This window comes from Mustelus asterias, chromosome 17 (assembly GCF_964213995.1).
Source record: "Mustelus asterias chromosome 17, sMusAst1.hap1.1, whole genome shotgun sequence".
NCBI classification, from domain to species: domain Eukaryota; kingdom Metazoa; phylum Chordata; class Chondrichthyes; order Carcharhiniformes; family Triakidae; genus Mustelus; species Mustelus asterias.
Genome location: NC_135817.1, coordinates 44,029,240 through 44,047,771, shown reverse-complemented (window position 1 = coordinate 44,047,771; position 18,532 = coordinate 44,029,240). Strand labels below are relative to the sequence as shown.

General features: G+C 42.7%; 1 protein-coding gene across 1 annotated transcript in view; it reads left to right on the top strand.

Annotated features, from left to right (window-relative positions):
* LOC144506058 (uncharacterized) overlaps positions 1–18,532 on the top strand; it is an 81,410-nt gene that overhangs the window by 22,934 nt on the left and 39,944 nt on the right. Inside the window, exons 3-4 of the mRNA XM_078231875.1 lie at positions 16,140–16,220; positions 17,732–17,821. Of these exons, the coding sequence (XP_078088001.1) occupies positions 16,140–16,220; positions 17,732–17,821 (171 nt within the window). The remainder of the gene's footprint in view (positions 1–16,139; positions 16,221–17,731; positions 17,822–18,532) is intronic.

Genomic DNA, 18,532 nt, shown 5'->3' with positions numbered 1-18,532 from the left:
TTGAACTGCTGCCCAAGCTGCTCACAGAAGAAAAGGGAAAGAGTCTGTTACATTTCCCCATCAAGATGCTGATTTTTCTCAGCACACTGGTTGGTAGTTTAAGAATAAGAAAGGTGGCACTCAGTGCTACTGCCATTTACTTTCAGATGGGATGTGAGACATATTTCTAAAATTTCCTCTCTTAGGCATGTTGAGGAAAAACAGAGTAACAATTTAGCAAGAAATTGAATGCTGGATAAAGAAAATAATGTAAGAAGTCTCACCACACCAGGTTAAAGTCCAACAGGTTTATTTGGTAGCAAATACCATAAGCTTTCGAAACACTGCTCCTTTGTCAGATGGAGTGGAAATGTGCTCTCAAACAGTGCAAACAGACAAAATCAAGTTGCAGAATACTGATTAGAATGCGAATCCCTACAACCAGCCAGGTCTTAAAGGTACAGACAATGTGGGTGGAGGGAACATTAAACACAGGTTAAAGAGACGTGTATTGTCTCCAGACAGAACAGCTAGTGAGATTCTACAAGCCCAGGAGGCAAGCTGTGGGGGTTACTGATAATGTGACATAAATCCAACATCCCGGTTTAGGCCATCCTCATGTGTGCGGAACTTGGCTATCAGTTTCTGCTCAGCGACTCTGCACTGTCGTGTATCGTGAAGGCCGCCTTGGAGAACGCTTACCGGAAGATCCAAGGCTGAATGCCTGTGACTGCTGAAGTGCTCCCCCACAGGAAGAGAACAGTCTTGCCTGGTGATTGTCGAGTGGTGTTCATTCATCCGTTGTCGTAGCGTCTGCATGGTTTCCCCAATGTACCACACCTCGGGACATCCTTTCCTGCAGCGTATCAGGTAGACAATGTTGGCCGAGTTGCAAGAGTAGGTACCGTGTACCTGGTAGATGGTGTTCTCACGTGAGATGATGGCATCCGTGTCGATGATCCGGCACGTCTTGCAGAGGTTGCTGTGGCAGGGTTGTGTGGTGCCGTGGTCACTGTTCTCCTGAAGGCTGGGTAGTTTGCTGCGGACAATGGTCTGTTTGAGGTTGCGTGGTTGTTTGAAGGCAAGAAGTGGGGGTGTGGGGATGGCCTTGGCGAGATGTTCGTCTTCATCAATGACATGTTGAAGGCTCCGGAGGAGATGCCGTAGCTTCTCCACTCCGGGGAAGTACTGGACGACGAAGAGTACTCTGTCCACCATGTCCCGTGTTTGTCTTCTGAGGAGGTCGGTGCAGTTTTTCGCTGTGGCGTGTCGGAACTGTTGATCGATGAGTCGAGCACCATATCCTGTTCTTATGAGGGCATCTTTCAGCGTCTGGAGGTGTCTGTTGCGATCCTCCTCATCCGAGCAGATCCTGTGCATTCGGAGAGCTTGTCCGTAGGGGATGGCTTCTTTAACGTGTTTAGGGTGGAAGCTGGAGAAGTGGACCATCATGAGGTTATCCGTGGGCTTGCGGTACAGTGAGGTGCTGAGGTGACCATCCTTAATGGAGATGCATGTGTCCAAGAATGCAACCGATTCCGGAGAGTAGTCCATGGTGAGTCTGATGGTGGGATGGAACTTGTTGATGTCATCATATAGTTGTTTCAGTGATTGCTCACCTGAATTTGCCCACTTAAGGTGATTTGCCCACTTAAAGAAAATAAACCAGTTAATAATATTCAATAGTTAAAAAGGGAGGGCAGAGGCAAAATGAGCTATAAAATACTATTATTTTGCACAGACAGAACTTTCAGGATTTTAGTGGCAATGGGGAATGGACTGTTCCCATTGTAACCAAAGCACAGGACTGTCTCACCATAGCTGACTCTGCCCTGAACACAAGTCCATGAAAATAGGATTGGATTTATTCAATAGAAATCAGTGGCCCTGATATTTTCCCCCACATAGCTTAAGCACTTCTATTAGCATAAAACCAGCATACCTCTGGTTCACTCTCCTGACAGTTTAGCATATATTTTCCCCAATTAGGAGCTGTAACTACTGTCATTGGTGTTAATTCACTCCAGGTGGCAGTATGACTGTTTTAGAATTGTTTCTCGGTATATCTACCCTGTTTAAAGTTACTGCTTGTAATTAAAAGATATTCCTCAAGATGGCAGTATGTTTGTTTTGCTGGTTCTGAGATGCAGAAAGGCTAAGAAAATGTTTTAAACTCCGTTTATCTATATTTACCCTGTGCCACTCCACTTGATTTATCATTTGTCTCTGCATTTGCTAGACTCTCGGTCATTTGTACCTTCTTTGTTAATTGGATTGAATGATTCTGGTTCTTATCTCCCCGTTGCCATCGATTGCGAGAAGATTAAAGTTCAAGATATGTAAGGGAATCCATTATTTTACATTACAAAGATTCCATTATTTTAGCTCCTTTTAACCAAAAAAGATTTAATGGAAAGTCATCCAGAAAACGTGCTTTAAATAAGTCTCTTATTTCTGTTGTATTCCGGTATTTTCAGCAGACCCACTGGCTCCTATTCCCTATTCCGTGAGGCAGTTTGACATTGGGCTTGCCAAGTTTCAATGTATGCTTCCTTCCTGCTCCCAGCACAGAGTCACGGATGAGTGAGGTGAGCACTCAATGAAAAGAGCTCACTTTAAAAAAAACTGCTAGCAGCTCAGAGGTATTATAAATAAACAAATAGTGCTGCCAAGTTTGTCAGCTGAAATCTGCCTCTTATTTCCAACAACTCTTGCCTCAACACTCTCTATTTTGGTCCCAAACAGAAAGCTACACTATTGCTCTATCTACCCTGTGGCAGCTGACTCTTGCTCATCAGACAATGTATCAAAATTCTTAGAAAATGGATACAAATAGAACATAATGGGGTGAATTTTAACTCCATCCACCTGCTAGAGACAAGGCAGAGGGGCTGTTTAAATGCGTTAGGGGCTTACTCATGCATAACCTGCCCTGACCAGGTTGATTGCAGTTTGAAACTTGCCTGTTGTGTTATCTACCTCTGCAATGTTCTCCTGCAGGAGAGAGGGGTTAGTGTTGGTTACAGCCTTGTAATCTGTTTTCAGCGTGGTTCAATAATACAGATGTTCTGCAAGAGAGGTGAGGGGTGCAATAGTGAGGAGAATAGAAGATGCAGAATAGAGTAGGAGAAAAATGAGATGAAGTCAAGTGTGGTTGAGTAACTGTGGGAGACAGTGAAGGGAAGCTGGAGAATTGCATCTTGAGTAGTGAGGCTGATTGTGCCATGAGAAATTGGTTAAGCTGAGAGATAAGGTGCTTGTCTTGACAACTCTGGTAAGATGGCTGGACAGTGTTCAGAACTTCGACCATGTCCTAGCAACTAATTTCTGGCATTAATCTCCCCAGCCATTTCTTCCCACTGCTGACTGGTCTATTGAGAGAGGTGAGGAGTGGTTGGCAGAAAAAACGCTCTCCCTTCCTGTCCACCAGCTGAATCAGGATCCCCAAAGCAGGATTGGCAAAATTCAGAACTCAAACTATGGGTGGGATTTTATGGCCTTGTTCGTCCCGAAACTGTAAAATCCCCGCCCGAGGTCAATGGACCTTCCCGTTGTCTGCCCCTCATCCGCTCCGATTCCCGTGGTGGGCAGGGTGGTAAAATTCCGGCGTATAGGTCCAGCAGCAATTTCTTACCCCTCAAATGCTCCCTCCTGTCCGAAACCAAAGTGCAATTCTGTTTAAGAGGGGCAGCCTGCCTTAAGTAATGGCATCAGAGAAGATTGATTTTTCACTTACCCCCACCTCCAACAGACACACATCCAATATCAATGGATACTGTTGCAATGAGAGGTCTACTTATGGATTTAGTTGTCACTAGTGTATTATTGCAGATGCAGGACATCTGTAACAACAGTTAGTAGTTGGTGTCTCCTGTAGAGCATGCTGTTGCAGGCAGAATATTAACGTATACCATCTGGTCAAGCAACATGCTCACTTTGATTGGCTTAATTCTTTTATACTTATCAAGCTGAAAGGTGTCAATGGTAGAAGTCAAACACCTTCCACAGAATTGTTGCAGGACAGAAGGAGGCCATTTGGCCCATTGTGTCCGCACCGGCTCTCCAAACGAGAATCATGACTTAGTGTTATTCCCCTGCCTTTTCCCTGCCTCCCTGCTCATTGTTTCTAGTAAGTTTCAAGTAATCATCGAATGCCCTCGAGTGCTTTGATTGAACCTGCTTCCACCACACTTTCAGGCAGTGCATTCCAGACCCGAACCACTCGTGTGAAAATGTTTTTTCTCATATCACATTTGCTTCTTTTGCAAATTACTTTAAACCTGTGCCTTCTCATTTTTGATCCTTTTACAAACAGAATCAGTTTCTCCCTATCTACGCTGTCCAACCGCTCATAGTTTTGAACACCTCTATCAAATCTCCTCTCCGCCTTCTCTCCAAGGAGAGAAATGTAGGTTTTAAATACCTCTATGTAAGGTATAACATAGCCTAATACAAATGGATGGTCTCTCAATGACGCCTCTGTAACTTGCCTTAACATAATTTCAAAATGCTACCTTCTGCTGTGCCTGTGTTATTTTCTTTTTTATTTCCCAAAATGTCCATCATTGGTGAGATTGGTGATTTACTACCTTTTTGTGTTGAATGGTAAATTATTTTATGATGTGGGCGAGTGTCTACTACCAATTATGTTCACACTGTTCAAACTGATTCCATTTAGACCCTTATAGACAGCAGACAGAAGAATTTGTTGACCCATCAGTCTAGGCAAGATCGAACCCAAGTCCAAAGGTGAAAGGGCAGAACCTAAACCTATTTTCCTGTTTAAAATGAATTGAATTGGTAGGAGCCAAAGTTAGGCTCCGATTCCAGTTTAGTGATGACCTCCTGCTTTATGTCTCAGCTTAGTAGAAGGATTAGTGGGGATGGCCAGCATTGTTTTGAAATATGATTAAGTAATTCTGGTCTGGATTCTTTACTAAATCTACCAAAAATTTAGATTCAAGTGTGAATTTGTTCTCAACTGGATATAGTGATCAAAATTATACATCCACGGTTTCTCTGGGGAAATAAAAAACCCAGGAACATACAAACAGAGATAGGCCATTTAATCCCTCAAGCCTGTTTCACCATGTAATGATATGTGTTTAAATTCCCATATATCTATCTTTGCTCTTTATCCCTTTGGTTAATAAGAAAACTATCAATCTCAGAAATTTATGACATTTATAATTGACCCTGCATCAATTGTCATTTGCAGAAGAAAGTTTAAAATTCTGCCACTTTTTTTGTGTGGAAATGTTTTGTACTTTCACTCCTAGAAAGTCTGGTTCTAATTTTTGGACATTGCCTCCCTGTGCTAGACTCCCCAACCAGCAGATATAATTTTCTATCCTACTTGTTCCTCTTCATATCTTGAAATCTGCGATCAGATCACACCTTAACTTACAGATCCCAAGGTATACAACCCTATTTTGTGTAACCTCTCCATGTAAGTGAACTCCTGAAGTCTAGGTATCATTCTGCTAAACCTATACTCCACTCCTGCTAAGGCCAATCATGTCCTTCCTAAGATGTGGCGCCCAGAACTACTCATAGGCTCCAGGTGGGGTCTAACCAGAGATTTGTAAAGCTGAAGCATGGCTTCAACTCCTTGTATTCTAGTCCTCTCGATATAAAGGCCATCATTCTATTAGCCTTTTTGATTTTTTTCTGCACCATTCTAATGATCTGTGCGCCTGAATCCCTAAGTCTCAGATCTTCACTGCTTTCAACTTTTCACCATTTAGAAAATGCTTATATTGAAATCCATTTGCTCGAGCTTTCCTATTCAATTAATTTTATGCTTTCATCTACATTGCCTAAGATGACTCTAGGTAACTCAGAAACATAGGAACTGGTGTACACGCCTTTTAGCTTAGTGCCATTAGCAAGCCTGGACATGTGGCTTTCTATCCCATCATCATTAATACCTATGTCTGTAATGCAGACACCACCAGGCACATCATGCTTGATCTATTTGGGACTATATTGGCCACGATGTTGTGCTAGAAATCCTTGGAACCCAACCCCAGTTGTTTCTGAGAGCCCAGGCTGGAACCCGAGAGCTAATGAGTTGCTGTTGGGGCTTCCAGCCCTTTAAGGGATGAGATTCCACCTGCAGGAGTTTCTATTCTTCCTAGAGGACTGACCACTGCTGGCATTGCACTCAACCAGAATGAACAACATAAATGCAGCAGCCCTCGGACAAGGTAATTGGAGCCATGGTTGCTGGGTTGGCCAGGCAAGACCAGCAAGGGGGGTTGAGGGGGGGGGGGGTGGTTGATGAGTGTTAGGGGTTTGAGTGGGGGGATTGTTGTTGTGGAGCAGGCCATTGTTTTTGGGGGGGTCTGCTGTAGGCCATAGTGTTCCCAATCAAGGATACTCCCCCCCCCCCACCCCCCCAAACAAAAACCCACAAGGAGGCCACCAGCTTCTACTGGGCAGTCATCCCATGCACTGGAGAGTCCCTCCCACCTCACCCCTGGTAAAAGGCCAGCAGCAGCAGGAGGAGGAAGCCTTACTTGGCTGCTCAAGGGCCTCAATTAGGCTATGGGCGAGAGGACCATCCTCCACCTTCCCCACCACTGATAAAATTTCACAGCATCAAGACGACAACGGACACCCTACCCTCACTAGTTTATGGCTCTCCACCTCCCCCCCCCCCTCCCACCACCGATCCATTCTTGAGGGTGCCATTTAATTCTGCCCAATTAGAGTACCCACCCATTATTCCCACTCTTTGTCTCCTATTGCTCATTCAATTTCCCAACCAGGTCAGTGCCATGTGCCACCAGGCCATTTGCCATTGCAAATTCTCTTGTGCACCAACTTTCCCTTTACGCAAGCATTGACAGTTGTGCCTTTTTCCACCTATGCCCTACATTCTGCTATTTCCTCCCTAAATCCCTCTGTCTCTCCACGACCACTCCTTCTTTAAGCCTCTTTGCCTCAGCTTTTGGTCATTTCTCCTAACATGCACTTTTTAATCTTAGCATCCGTATCTATCTAATTACACCTCTGTGAAGTGCCTTGGGATATTTTCCGACATTAAATTCACTTTATATGCATCAAAATCACATTGATACTTGGACTATTTAGGAGAGCCATATTTATAATTTTTATTCCTGCTGTTTTGAGGGTTTCAATTGGGTTAAACATTTGTGAACATTAGCTTTAGGCTTCCTAACCTTTAGTCATCGTAGCAGCTTCTAGCCAATCTGAATACTCTCTACAATTGCTGCCAACAACCACCTAGCTACTGTTGGGTTGTCAAGGGAACAACATAAAAAACAAATAGCTGTTGTTGTGGGAATGTCAGAAAACAACCAGCTGTAGTGTTAATGCAAATGCTATTTTTTGGTATTTGATTGTAATTAGAATGCACAAGAACGGTTTATTTTACTAACTGAAGAAAGCTAAAATGTAAACAGGAAATTGCTTATTGGTTAAAAAAAATGCTCGAACACTGATGGAGTGAAGTCAGGTGTGAAAAACATTGGGAAGAATGCCATTGGATGTACTTGCCAGTTGACTCCTTATGCGTGTTGAATAGAAATGTTTACTTTTGCAAGAGAAACAAATGAGCAGTGTTCCTGTAGAACACTCCTACATTGACAAACTATTGAATAATCAGTAATGAAGCATTAGAAGAAATGGTAACAAAGTACTGTGAATGCGGAAAACCCACATAAAAAGAGAAAATACTGAGCAGATCAGGCAGCTGCTGCGGAGAGAGAAACAGAATTAACATTTCACATTGATGACTGTTCATTATGAGTGGCAAGTTGACCTATAGGGTAACCAGTCGGAATCCACTATGGAGTCAGAGAATGAGGATGCGGACTTTGGCAATCATCTTTCATCATGAAAACCCGGACCTGAAATGTTAGCTCTGTTTCTTTCTTCACAGATGCTACCATATCTGCTGAATATTGCTAGCATTTTTTTGGATGTTTAAAATGCTGTTTGCCTTCAAATATTTTGAGGCACGCCCATGTTGACCAAGAACAAATTTCAAGTAACTTCCCAAATCTGTTTTTAGAACCTGATACCTATGCTATGGGAGAGCAAAATGTTGCTCTGGACTGCCTTTGAGCAGGCACGTTCAGGTTTTGCCCATTTGGATGCAGGGACACGGCAAGTAAAAGACACTGTTTAAAAGTTCAAATGCGTCAGTTTGACATCAATCAAGCTTCTCAGAACAATTATTCCGGATAGAATTAGTTGTTATATGAAAAAATGTGGGTTGATAAGGAAAAGCCAGCATGGATTTCTAAAGGGCAAATTGTGTTTAACTAACTTGTTGGAGCTTTTGAGGAGATAACTAAAGATTGATGAGGGTAATGTTGATGTTGTGTACGTGGACTTTCAAAAGACATTTGATACAGTGCCACACAACATACTTGTGAGAAAAGTTATAGTTCGGTATAAAAGGGACAGTAGCAACATGGATACTAAATTGGCTGACCACAAGGAAGTACAGATTAAAGGTCAATGGATATTTTTCAGGCTGGAGGAAGGTTAGTAGTTGTGTTCCCCACAGGTCAGTACTGGAACCCTTACTTTTCCTGATATTAATTAATCATCTTGGTCTTGGTGTGCAGAGGACAACTTCAAAGTTTGTGGATGATACAAACATTTGAAGTATTGTAAACTGTTAAGAGCATAGTGTGAGACTTCGAAAGGACATAGACACATTGGTGGAGTGGGCAGATAGGTAGCAGATAGCAGAATTTCAATGCGGAGAAGTGTGAAGTAATGCATTTTGGTAGGAAGAACATGGAGAGACAATATAAAATTAGGGGTAAATTTCTCCGAGGTGCAGGAGCAGAGGGACCTGGGTATAAATGTGCATTGATTATTGAAAGTGTAGGACAGTTGGAGAGAGCAGTTAATAGAGCATATAATGTTCTGGGCTTTATTAATTGGAGCATGGAGTACAAGAGCGAGGAGGTTATGCTGAACTTATACAAGACACTAGTTAAACCTCAGCTGGAGTATTGTGTACAGTTCTGGGCACCACATTATAGGAAAGATGTGAACACAATGGAGAGAGTGCAGAAGAGGTTTACAAGAATGGTTCCAGGGATGGGAAACTTCAGCTATAGGATAGATTGGAGAGGTTGAAACTGTTTTCTTTGGAAAGATGAAGATTAAGAGGAGATTTGATTGAGATGTTCAAAATCATGAGGGGGCTGGACAGAATAGATAAGGAGAAACTGTTCCCTCTTGTAAAAGGATCAGGAATGAGAGGGCACAGATTTGAAATGATTTGCAAAAGAAGCAAATGTGATGTGAGAAAAAACTTTATCATACAACAAATGGTTCAGATCTGGAATGCACTGCCCACAAGTGTGATGAAAGCAGGTTCAATCTCGGAATTAGATGAGTATTTGAATCAAAACAACGTGCAAGGTATGGGAAAAAAATCAAAGGAATGGCATTCAGTCACGATGCTCATTTGGAGAGCCAGTACAGACATGGACCAAATGGCCATCTCTGTGCCATAACAATTATGAGAGTCTGAGTCAGGAGGAGCAGGCGGTTCTTCCTGGCTCGCCAGTGCTCCAGGCCTCTGCCTGCAGCCAATGGCTAAACTATCCACTGTCCTCCCCATACCTTGGTTTTTTTAACGGAGGCTGCAGCCAGTGAGGCAAATTCAATCCTCCTGAAGTAAGAGCAGCCTGTGGAGATGCAGCCCACAGGTATGGATGATTTTGATGAGTCCTGAGATCAGCTTCCGATCTTTTGGATCAAATATGTGCTGTCCAAAATAGATAGACAAATTTCTACCTCTCTATCTCAACATTGTGTTTATAGAATCCAACAGTGCTGAAGGAGGCCATTTGGCCCGTCGAGAATGAACCGACCACAATCTCACCCAGGCCCTATTCCCATAACCCCAGGCATTTACCCTAACTAGTTCACCTGACACTAAGGGGCAATTTAGCATGGCCAATCCACCTAACCCACACAGCTTTGGACTGTGGGAGGAAACCAGAGCACCCGGTTGAAACCCATGCAGACACTGGGAGAATGTGCAAACTCCAACAGACAGTGATCCAAGCCGGGAATCAAACCCAAGTCCCTGGCGCTGTGAGGCAGCAGTGCTAACCACTGTGCCAGCGTGCTGCCCTATATATTATATTATTATAATGTCATTTGGAAATACCTGCGCTTTGCACTTATACATACTTACTTGCTAACAAATCTCACTGTCAGTACAATGTTGTTGAAAATACCTTTTACAATTAGTATCTTCGTAAAAACCTAAATAAATCCTGTGCTGCAACTTCAATCTTCAGAGAATCAGAGAAAAATGGCTATTATCTTGGTGCTGGCATATAATACTTTCATTTCCATCCATAAGCTGTGCACCTTCCTCCAGACTATTTGAGGACTCAATTGACCTTGTCTGTCCCATATTTCACACTCTCTGCATGCCTGTCCCATTTCTCGCACTCTCTGCATGTTCGTCCCTTACCTGATTGAAAAGGTACATGTATTATTCCATTACTGTACTTCCAACACTTGCAGGGCCTCATTGTCAAATTGTCATTTTCTCTACTGACATTTATACTCACACAACTGCGTACTTCACAGCTAAAATATTGATCTTTCAGACACTTATAATGATTACTTCCTTCAGAAGAGCTAAAGGATCATTATTATAGCCGTTACATTTTTGTTACTGTTAACAAAATCATTCCTACAAATCTTCACATTTAGAAGCTACACGTTCTCACAATTTAATTAATATTGGGGAAAGAAATGTTTTTCCTCTGTTAGGTAAAACTATTAAGTTTCAAAAGGTCAACATTCACCCTTCCTTTCCAGCTTTCACCGTGGGCAGTGTAAATGATCCATGTCATACACTTAATCCACATCGATCCTGCTGCCTTCTATGGGTTACAGTCTTAACCTGTCTTAGTCCAAACGAGTGGAAAGAACACCCGCTGAAAGGCCTGCAGGCCCCAGAAGGATCTCTTGGATCCCCTGCTGCTGTGGGCTGTCCCAATTCAGCCCACCATTTATCCCCTGCTGACTGCCCTATATCTTCTGACTAACCTATTTACCTGAGAGCCAGTATCTTCTCCTTCAGGTCCCTGGGTGTGGTCTCCTCACCTCCAACATCTGGCCTGTCAACCACTTTCTGCTGGATTTGGGGTGGAGACGGATAATCAAAAGAAGCCTAGGTGTTAAAATTTCTCAGGCCTGATGTTATGTTGACATCATCCATCCAACTTTTTGATTTCTGTTTGAAATGGTAGACAATATTATCCTGTAAGGCATAAAATGTGGAATAAAAAATATTTGTGTCAAAAATGGAAACGATCAAGATATTCATGGGTTAAAATGAAAACTTGTTTTGAAAGTGTCCAGTAATTCATTTTTTGTTATGCCGACCCTTTTCTTTCCCCCAAACAATTCAGCCAAAACCACAGAAGGACAGTCTCCAATATTAACATTCATGTTTATTCGCACTGAATCTCAGCTCTTCTGAAGTGTGCTATCCCTAATTAACAGTACCATTGTGCAGTAAAATCCTATCCACCTGGAACAAACCTCTTAGAATTAATTTCACAAGGGGCATCCATGATAGCCTTCAATAAATGTTTAATCTTTAGAATTTAACCTGAGACTAGACACATCTTCAGGCCTCTGCTGGTTTGTAATATATATGAAGCCTTGTTAAAAGAAAACATGGAATCTAAGAACAAAGATTTCAAAGGGAGGAATTGGGCTTTGTAGCACTCATTTTTCAGGTGCTAAATATTATGAATGTACTCATCGAAGTAAGGTGCAAAAAAACCACAAGTCAGCTTCTTAATTTGAACACTGGGGAATACTCTATTACAGGTGTGCACTGTCCCACAGTCAGGACCTGGACTGCTTAACCAGGTTCCACCCTGGGAGGAGCTAGCCCTACCTCAAGGATCACATGACCCACACCCTTAAAGAGGCAGTACACAATGCAAGGGAGGAGGAGCCCTGTATTACTCCGCCGTGTGGCTATCGATATATATGATAGTGTAGTGCATTCAGCATTGCCAGTCTATTATGAGGGAATAATACTTGATACCACCTTTCAGGTGAAAAACTGAAAAGAAGGAGCACAAGAAAGAAATTTGCCATCTTTACCTGATCTGGCCTACTTGTGACTCCAGAGCCACAGCAATGTGGTTAACTCTCAACTGCCCTCTGAAATGGCCTAGCAAGCCACTTGCTACGAAGTGAATTAAAAGCAATGAAACCAGACGGACCACCTGGCATCGACCGAGGCACCGGAAAAGACAACGGCAAAAAAACAAACAGCCTTGTCAACCTGCAAATTCTTACTTAGTAACATCTGGGGGCTAGTGCTAAAATTGGAAGAGCTGTCTCACAGACTAGTCAAGCAACAGCCTGATATAGTCATACTCACAGAATCGTACCTTACAGATAATGTCCCAGACTCCACCATTATCATTCCTGGATATGTCCTGTCCCATTGGCAGGACGGTGGTGGCACAGTGGTATACAGTCGGGAGGGAGTTGCCCTGGGAGTCCTGAACATTGACTCCAGACCCCATGAAGTCTCATGGCTTCAGGTTAAACATGGACAAGGAAACCTGTTACTGGTTACCATGTACCGTCCTCTTTCAGCTAATGAGTCAGTACCTCTCCATGTTGAACAACACTTGGAGGAAGCACTGAGGATGGAAAGAGCGCAAAATATACTCTGGGTGGGGGATTTCAACGTCTACCATCAAGAGTGACTCAGCAGCAGCACTACTGATCGAGCTGGTCAGGTCCTAAAGGATATAACTGTTAGACTGGGTCTGCGGCAGGTGGTGAGGGAACCAACAAGAGAAAAAAACATACTCAACCTCATCCTTACCAATCTGCTGACTGCAGATGCATCTGTCCATGACAGTATCAGTAAGACTGATCACCGCACAGTCTTTGTGGAGATGAAGTCCCACCTTCACATTGAGAATAACCTCCATCGTGTTGTGTAGCACTATCACTGTGCTAAATGGGCCAGACTTCGCACAGATCAAGCAACTCAAGACTGGACATCCATGAGGTGCTGTGGACCATCACAGCAGCAGCATAATCTGCAACCTCATGGCCCAGCATATTCTCCACTCAACCATTACCATCAAGCTAGGGGATCAATCCTGGTTCAATGGAGAGTGCAGGAGGGCATGCCAGGAGAAGCATCTGGCATACCTAAAAATGAGGTATCAACCTGGTGAAGCTACCAAACAGGACTACCTGCATGCCAAACAGTATTACTGAAAGTGATAGACAGAGCCAAGTGATCCCACAACCAACGGGTCAGATCTAAGTTCTGCAGTCCTGCCACATTCAGTCGTGAATGATGGTGGACAATTAAACAGCCCACTGGAGGAGGAGGCTCCACAAACATCCCCATCCACAGTGATGGAGGAGCCCAGCATATCAGTGCAAAAGATAAGGCTAAGTGCCAAATTCTCTAAGTTTGCTTGCACCAGTGGAGGGGTGTGAATGGTCAGAAAATCCTAGCCATGTACTTGGAGCGGGAGTGAGCAATTCAGCCTCTTGCACCTGCTCCACCATTCAATGTTTGATCTCATCTCAGCCTCAACTCCATCTTCCTGCCCATTCTTCATCCCACTGCTAATTAAATCTATCTATCTCCTACTTAAATATGTCTAGTGTTCCAGCGCCTACTGCACTCTGGGGTAGAGAATTCCATAGATTCACAACCCTTTGAATGAAGTAATTCTTCCTCATTTTTGTTTTAACTGCCAACTCATAGCCAAAAACTATGGCCTCTTGTCCTAGAATGTCCAACAAGGAGAAAGATCCACTCTACATCTACCCTGTCAATCCTCTTTGGCATCTTACATACCTCAAATTAGGTCTCTTCTCATTCTTCTAAATTCCAGCGAGTACAGGCTTAAACTGCTCAATCTCTCTTCATAAAACAAGTCCTTCATCCCCTGAATCAATTTGCGGGGAGGTGATGGCCTAGTTGTCTTATCAATGATTATTAATCCAGAAACTCAGCTAATGTTCTGGGACCTGGGCTCGAATCCCGCCATGGCAGATGGTGGAATTTGAATTCAATAAAAAATATCTGGAATTAAGAATCTACCAATGACTATGAAATCATTGTCGAAAAAATCCACCTGGTTCACTAATGTCCTTTAGGGAAGGAAATCTGCCATCCTTACCTGGTTTGGCCTACATGTGACTCCAGAGCCACAGCAATGTGGTTGACTCTCAACTGCCCTCTGAACAAGGGCAACTAGGGATGAAGCAATAAATGCCAGCCAGCCAGTCCGTGCCCCACAAATGAATTTTTAAAAATTTAGTTCGCCTAATTTCTCCCCCATCTACATTGTTGATATGAAGCTCGGTCTTATGGCAATTCAAAGGATGAACCAACATCAGTAATTTCAATCCTACATTGTTTTAGGATATGCAGAAATACTTTTGCGAAGAGAAATTACTTTATATGGGATTTTTATAAATTTTTCCAATATCCTATTGGGATATAAACAATTTTAGATTTTGGGCTGGGTTCTCCAACCTTACCCATTGTGGCATTCACCGGTCCCTCTGCTGTGAATGAAGATTTGGTTAAGTGTCAAATTCTTTGTTCTTGTTGCCAGCAGTGGTGGGTCGGAGAATTCCAGCCTTTGTATATCTCATAAATTTTGTTGTATGAGAGGTTTGTCGCAGAAGAGGTTAATGTGGAACTGGGTACAGCACTGCCCACAGTGTGATGTAAAAGGGCACATGACATGAGTCTAGGGGGAAATCATGTATTGGACGTATTTAGCGACGACAGTTACAAACCTAGATCTTACGCACAATTAGGGCAATTCTGAAGTCTCTGGGCCCACTAGCCTCTCCACCCTCGCCAGGAGTGTATCACTCCAGGGGGGTTTACAATAGCTCCCCATTAGCGGGAAGCTGGAGGCCTGACCCCACTGGAGTGAAGGGGGTCCATCAAGGCTCCCCAGGAGATCGGGGGTTGGGGGGGTATGCCCAGGGCATTGCCAGCTTGGCAGTGCCAGCCTGGCTCCCGGCACTGCCTAGGGGGCAAAGTGGCAATGCCCAGGTGCACCTTGGCACTGCCCACCAGGCATTGAGCAGTGCCAAGGGGGCAGGGCCTTTGGGGCAATCAGTTGGGGTATGGGGTCCCACTGCCACTCTGCACTCAGCAGTGACAGAGGGAGGGTGGCCAGCAATCAGGGTATGCAAGATAGGTTGGCCTGCTGGGGGAAGGGGGAGGCGTGGGAGTGGGGGGGGTGTCAGGACTGCAGTGGGGGGGTGGGGGGGGGGGGGTGGAAATCAGGAAATCGGGACTTCCGTTCTGGGGGAGGGGAGAGATCGAAAAACCAACGGGATTTACTCCAGTTTTTACGCAAATTGGGCACTGAGAACTTTTTTGGGAGAATTCCAGCCAATATATTTATATAATTACCAGTAATTAATAAACACTTACTGTTAAACTATACAAGACTCAGAACCTCTTCAGGAGACCGACCAAACTACACACATCTTCCAACAATTTCAAGTTCCTACACAACTGTCAGCATGTGTAGCCCACATTTCTATTGCAAAACGGCAGGCAACAAGTAGTGAAAGTTCAAGGTCATAGCTTGTGGTTTTTCCTTATTTTGTTCCCATCTTTGCAAGGCAATGACCCATGCTAGGGTACAGCCCTCCTGTTGCCCATGTTTATCGCCTAGCATAAGAAAAGCAACCCTTGTACAGAGATGGCAGCAGAATTCCCTGTTGGTGAACTTTCAGATGGCACATGTCTCTGTTCTGTGGAACGAGCTGTGCTTCAAATGTTGAATTCATGAGCCTTAGGGAAGAAGCATTGAGGCTATTTTTTGTTTATTAGATCACAACGCCACAATGTCTGATGACAGGCAGTTTTAAAGAAACAAAATGCCACAGTCTGTGGTTGAACAAAAATAAACAGGATATAAGAGAGGATATAACTTTTCCCTTAAATTATGAGGTTTTTTTAGCACTCTCCTTGTGTGCGAAGATGAAACTGGACAGTTTCTTCTTTCCTTTTCTAATTCACCTTTCTCTCACCATATAATGACTAAAGGAATTTCAGTGTGAATTTTACAGCTACACATTTATTCTTTCTTGATATCTTTTAGAATCCAAAAAGGAAGAGACTTCTGAAATAAACCAGTCGAATCCAGAAGTCAATCACTCAAGAACAATAACATACATTTCAGGTAATGCTAGACATTGGTTTGAGGCTTCCTTTAAGTGTGATTCATGAACCGTTGGACTGATGCTTAGTTTTATTTATTGTCACTGTATACTACCACACCTTTTTAAAAATTCCTGGGACCAGCCAGAGAAAATGGCCCTGTAAAATAAATGTAGCTGGTCTGGAAGCTTTAGCAGCACTGGATTAGATTCTAATTTTGAGTCTGTGCCCAAGCCTAGATTTTCACCAGATTTGCTGCCCATTTTCAGATGGTTCCTGAATGACTGGGAGTGGAATAACTGGGAAAGAACATTCTACTAATGCTCAACTCCCACTGCCATTTCTGGGAGTTTCGTTCAAAGTCATGGCGGACGTTGAATATGCCCACCTGCTTTTGAGCAGATGTATGCAGATCATGGCCTCATGATAGGAATGTGTTGAAACATTTATTTCCTGTCAGTCGATTAATAGCAATTCTGGATGTCAGGAATGTCTTTGCATCCCAGACATCCAGCAATACTAAGGCAATTGAGGTAGGAGGTTATTTACCAAATTTGATTGGTCAAATCAGAGGTTTAAAATTACATTAATAAGAATTAGTTCATTTTTAAAATTATTACCTAATACTCCAAAGATGTGCAGTTAAGTTGATTGGCTACACCAAATTGCCCCTTAATGTCAGGAGGACAAGCAGGGTAAATATGTGGACTTACGGGGATAGGACCTGGGTGGGATTGTTGTCGGTGCAGTCTCGATGGGCCGAATGGCCTCCTTCTGCACTGTAGGGATTCTATGATTACAAACATTATAAACCAAACCATTAAGATGTGAAATAAACTCACCCTTATTCCTAACTGTGTCCTCTGCATATTTGCACAATTGTGTGTATTTTAATATATTTTGAATATATTAATTTTTGGAAGAAACGCACTGAAATCTATTCAGTTCTGCAACAGAGTAATTAGCTCCAGACAATGGGGCTGAAAAGCATGGGGGGGTGGGGGGGTGGAAATAATGTTGAACCGTGAAGTCAGATCTACAGTGGTTTCAGCCTCCAGACTTCCCAACCCATTCTGCTAGTCAGCCTGCCCACAGGTCTGACTGCACCAAGCTTTATATAGTCTGTGGTATTGAGCATTCAGGACTTACTTACACACATTGCTATAATGATCACATAAACAATTATACTCAAGGGAACTTTATTTCATTATCTTCTGTCATAAACATTTGGAACTGGAATGGTTTCCTGTATTGTGGGCCTTCATCGCTCATCTTTGGTCTTTCAAGAATGATATTCACTAATAGATCAGTTTACATTAGAGACACAACTTTCATTTTACCCAGCAACACTCGCTGTACATTTTTTTTTACATTATGAACCCATTTTGAAGAATGTCTTAATTATAGGTTGGGAATATATGACAAACTAATTATTAAAGCTATCTTTTTGAATAAGGTGTGAAGTGAGTTTTGTTTGCTAATTGATGAATGAGGAGTTTTATCAATTACTATTATGTATGTTTATAATAACAGTATCAATCATTGGAACCATATTTGGAGTGATAATACTTGTTCTGATTACTTGGATTGTAAAGAAATTTACTAGAAAAGCAACATTATCAGGTAAGAAAGTGAAGTTCTATAAAAGAGAAACACACTGATTTAATTTATTAAATATTCCTAAATATTAAAGGTTTGGGTTGTACTTCTTAGTCACTAATGTCTCATAGTAATTTCTTGTTCCTGTGAGTTTTGCCTTAACTAACAGGCAGAGGTTGTTAAAGAATATACATTTCACGTTGAAATCTCTTTAAAGTGACACTATAAGGAAGAAATCTAAACACACCTTCTTGCCTGTGTACTTTTCTGGGAAAGAATGTAGTTATTTTTTGTATTAAATAGGGTTAGGCATTTCAATGAAGCATAATGGAATGGTTCTACTTTGGACACCAGCGATGGTGATGATTTGTAACCAAAATCACAAATAATGGGCAGGATCTTGAGACCACATTGGCAGGGGACCCAAGATCCTGAAGTTGCAGTTCTCGCCAGCAAGAATGCAATTTTGGATCTTCCCCACCCCTCGCCGACAACATCATAATGTATTTGAATGTATTTAAATATGAGTTAACATGCCCCCTCGCCATATATTGACATGTTAGCATTGTTTACAACAGGTTCTTACTTCTACACTTTCGCGAAAAAAACATAAAATCTTCCTTCTTTTGTTTCTGATGTTGCTAATCAAAAAAGGACATGAGGAATCTTCCCCCAGGTGACTTTAACCTTAACCTCAGATTCATTATACGCCATCCACCACCTTAAACATTCACT